The 4,454-nt window shown below is 38.3% G+C and overlaps 1 protein-coding gene across 1 annotated transcript in view; it reads left to right on the top strand.

The window, feature by feature from the left end:
- Positions 1-3,351: 3,351 nt before the first annotated feature.
- Positions 3,352-4,454, top strand: part of LOC118747637 (proton-coupled amino acid transporter-like protein CG1139) — a 2,053-nt gene continuing 950 nt past the window's right edge. Inside the window, exons 1-5 of the mRNA XM_036481685.1 lie at positions 3,352-3,365; positions 3,427-3,691; positions 3,754-3,875; positions 3,956-4,182; positions 4,254-4,384. Coding sequence (XP_036337578.1) covers positions 3,352-3,365; positions 3,427-3,691; positions 3,754-3,875; positions 3,956-4,182; positions 4,254-4,384 — 759 coding nt within the window. The remainder of the gene's footprint in view (positions 3,366-3,426; positions 3,692-3,753; positions 3,876-3,955; positions 4,183-4,253; positions 4,385-4,454) is intronic.

Here is a 4,454-nt window from a genome sequence, read left to right as displayed (position 1 = left end):
ATCGCAACTATCGCCGATGAGGCTGCGGCCAACATTAGTGAAAATATCGGTATGCTGAGCATGTCACATGCCGCATGTTGCAAGTAAATATGTAAGTGTGCTTGCTGTTGGCTGGCGCAAGTAATTTACGTACGTATGTAGCTACTAGTTACACCAGCGATTGAGCGAATGTCTTTGGCAAATAGTCGCGTTTAATTATGCGACATGTTGCCCCATTGCCCCAGCGGCAGCGGCAGCGGCAACAACAAGCTTAGCCAACAAAGTGTTTTCAATGTAAAAAGCAAGCTGCTTTGGCAATCGCTTCTACTGTAGTTGCTGTTGTTCGTTTGCTGCTGCTGTTGCATTAGCAAATATTGTTAACAATTGTCGGCCACAAATGGCAATCATCGAAATCGATTTTCGGTTTGACACGACAATTGACATATGATTTCGATTTGTAGACATTCACGAGCCACAGTCGAACCAGCTAGCCAACATAAAATTTACAACAACGCACATACTCGACATACATATGTTTGTACAACATCTGATAGCAGTAATGACAACAGCAACAAGGAGTAGTGACAACAATTGCCATTAGGTAGTTGCGGTGGTTTTTTCTTTGGTGTTGTTGCTGGTAATAGTAGATATATGTTTTGGTGAACAAACGGCACATTGCTGATTGATTGGACATAAATAGATTGGTTGCATATCTACATATGTACGACTAAATACAAATAGTTTATTGGCGAAGGACTAGCAGGACTAGAATTTGGGTCAGTCAGCCAGTAACCCAATTAGTCGACACTAAAAACTTTCGGTTGAGTTCACATGCATGTGCGTTTTCATTGAAAGAGTTTATAAGTATTTACTTTCATTTGATTTTTTTGGGGCATTCGATGTGGTCTATTGAAGTCGTTTCTCCCGCCTAGTGCTAATGCACACCACTAACCATTCGATCCCGGCAGCCGCCTCGAATTAAGTCGTTGGTAATTAGTATTACGAGGTGCTATAATTGAAGCTCTTGCACGGCTCCCTAAAGGTAGAAAGCGCACATTATTTCAACCATCTTTGGGGGTACAGTGCTTGAATACTTTAACCAAGTCAAATGCCTGAGGGGAGGTTTAGATGGAACTCTCGCCTAGACAAAACTTTTAGAAAACCATCCCAGCAATGTGATCCATAAAAGATTCTAAGCCGTGAGACGAACAAAAAATTATAAAATTAAATCAGCTTGGTTAGCATAGTAGATTTATCTCAAAAGCGTCCGTCTGAATGTTTTTTTATACCTCAGGAGGTTAGTGGCCGAAAACAATAGCGCGGCTCTGAAGATATAACGTTCCGTTTTTTTTTGTGTTAAAACGGGAGCATTTTCAAGAAACCGAACGTTTATCTTCGTAAGAATAGGCAATTTAAAAAAAATTCTAAAATTTGGAAAGACCCTACATATGAAAAAAAATCTATTTTGTACGATTCAGAAATTAGAAAGGGTTCAACAAGGTTTCAATGGCATCTAATTAACCGACGGGAAAGATTCGATAGATCAAAAATGGTGGAAGGAACCGTCATTGCTTTCGGTTGTCTTTAGATCAGCAACCCACAGTGTTTCAGTGTTTCTTTGAAAAAAAGGCATTGCAAACTGGGATGCGTGGTTTTTTAAGAGAAATTAATAAATAAACCATTTACTCAATATACGCCTACGAAATGAAGGGTGATGAAGGTATGTTATGGAGTGTTTATGGCCAAAATCGAAGAGAAAAATTGTTGACGCATTACTTAAGCAAAAAAATAAAAGAAAAACTATTTGGATACGGTTCTAAACGACTCCATCAAAAAACACAACGCATCTGTACTAATGTTCCAATGGTTGAAGCCTTCGACGTAAAATAAGGCGAGAGTCTTTCTCCATTTACTATGCTATTGCAGAGTTTACGGCAATAAAACTGTCTGCTATCTGGGACAGTTGGTGGTTCAACAATCCCTGCAATGATACTTCGTAACAACTATGGCTAGAAGGGTGTGCCATCTTTCAGAACCCACAGAGGGCACACGCAATGTCTTTAGATATCTTTTACCCTCTACATGTTTCGCCTCTGCTAATTGAAAAAGTGTCAGCATAACACTAAAATGTTTACACTCTAAAATATTTGCTGGATCTACTAATTATTCTCTTCTGTTCGTATGAAAGTAGAAGCTACGAATAAGTTAATCTTTCCCGGGCAAGGGCAATAATCACTTTGTAGGAATTCGTCGAAATAATCTTTGCAATCCGGAATTGCGATAGGTCGTTCATGCAACTTTGTTCGCAACGTTGCCATTTCGCCAAAAGTGCCACCTTGAGACGTTCTATGAATAGCGCTAATGTAAAAGTTCAATAAAGTTGGCGAATGGACAAGCAAAAAAGCATAGCTTATTGTTCAATTATTGTTCAATTACCCACCGACAGAGCATTCTTCCGTACTCGCCATCCGTATCACCATATAAGTGAGAGAGAGAGAGAAAAACCAAAAAACGAGTTGAAGTTTGAAAGTTTGGTTCTCACGAGAGCAACGTCCAAATGACTTGGGTATTAAACAAGGTGTGATTGACAACTCAGATAGGCTCTCTTTTAAGGTACTATTATGCCAAAAAATATAACCAAGCGATTCAAAATTTATAACAAATTTGACTTTATAGGATGGTTTTTCTGAAATGAATGTCAAATTCAATCATACTTTGTTGAATAGATTTTGCTTCTAGCCATGATAAAGTATACAGTAAGGTAGGACCGCTGAGAGAAACTTTTAAAATTCTTGACGTTTCCAAGAAATTTAATTTTAAAATTTACTCACAAACTCGCACACACATTTTAAATCTCAAGCAAAAACAATTTCGAACAATTTCATGATTTGTATCGTGCTTCTACCTGTATTTATGTGCCTTGCTTCAAACGCTTTTGTTTGTTTTTGACATTTGGAATTTTTCCAATCAAAACAAACTCAACGAAATAAATAAATCTTTGATATTTGGGTATAAAAATTGTTAACTTACGCATAAATTCTAACAGTTTTAGTTAAATCAAAGAATAAATGCCTCTTTTGTGTCCAAAACGTGTTAAAAAATATAATGAATGATGAAGGCAAAAGAAATGCGAATCAAGCGGTGTAAATGCCTTCAAATGACTGATTTCAAATCACGCATTTGTTTCTAATGTAAATGTGATATAAGACTTCGAAATTTTGAATCGCTAAAAATAAAAAGTCGATATACATGTGTACATTTTCCCCAAAATTTATTAGATATATGAATTCGCCACAAAAATAAAAATTGTCATTTAAAATAAAAATTTGAAAACTTTTCAAGCTTTTATACGCGTCTTTCTTTTATCGGACTATGATTAATGCCAAGTAATTGTGATTTTTTTTTACTCGCAAATGATCTATGTACATAGCAATTCTTCTTCCACAGCTCAAGGGATGCCTACGATCCTTACCAGCATCGAGTGATAGAAAATCCGTTGAGGTGCGTTGTGAAAAAACTTCATTCTACGTTTCATATTTGTGTCCTTTATACAATTTGCAGCAATCTCGAGGTTTATATCAGCTTGCTGAAAGCCTCCATAGGCATTGGCTGCTTGGCTATGCCCAAGGCGTTTCAAGCTGCTGGCTGGCTCAATGGCCTAATAAGCACCATTGTGGTTGGTTCAATTGTGATATTCGCTCTGCATGTTTTGGTAAGCGAACACACCTGAAATAATTAATTTTAAAGAAATAACAAGTTCAGTGATCTCCGCAGTTGCACGGCATCTACGAACTCTGTAAGAGAAAGCGTGTTCCTCAACTAAACTATCCGGACGCGATGGCACTCGCCTTGGAAGCAGGTCCAAAGTATTTGCGTTTCCTAAGCTTCACCGCGCGGTTTGTATGAAAATTGCATTACATACATACATACATACATACATGTAAAACGGAGAATGTTAAATGCGAGCTCATCGCAGTTCTACCATAGATTTCATATTGGCCTTCTACCACTTTGGTGTCTGCAGCGCCTATGTGGTCTTCATTGCGGACAACCTGCGGGAGCTGACCGATTACTATGGCTACACATTCGACGTACGATTTTATATATTCGCGCTGGCTGCACCGCTGGTATCAATTTATTTAATACGCGACCTGAGGAGCCTGGTGCCGTTGAATGCGCTTGCGGATGCTATGATTTGTATAAGTATTTAGTGGTTCTGTGTATGTGTACCTGTAGAAATGGACTAGGTTGATGGAAAATTTTTTATCTCGTAGGTCTTTGCATAGTATTTTACTACGTCTTGAGAGAACTGCCGCCGCTTTCCGATCGCAGAGCCGTTGGTGATATCAAAGCCTACCCTTTGTTCTTCGGCACTGTACTCTTTGCCATCGAGTCAGTGGGTGTGGTCTGTATGATCAAATGCTCGATAAGAAATGATCTTTGATTTATTGATTGATTGAGCAGATAATTTCAAT

This window comes from Rhagoletis pomonella, unplaced genomic scaffold (genome assembly GCF_013731165.1).
Source record: "Rhagoletis pomonella isolate Grant_MI unplaced genomic scaffold, Rhpom_1.0 Rhpom_scaffold_00012, whole genome shotgun sequence".
NCBI classification, from domain to species: Eukaryota; Metazoa; Arthropoda; class Insecta; order Diptera; family Tephritidae; genus Rhagoletis; species Rhagoletis pomonella.
Note: the sequence above shows the minus strand (reverse complement) of the source record. Positions and strands in the feature narration are given on the sequence as shown.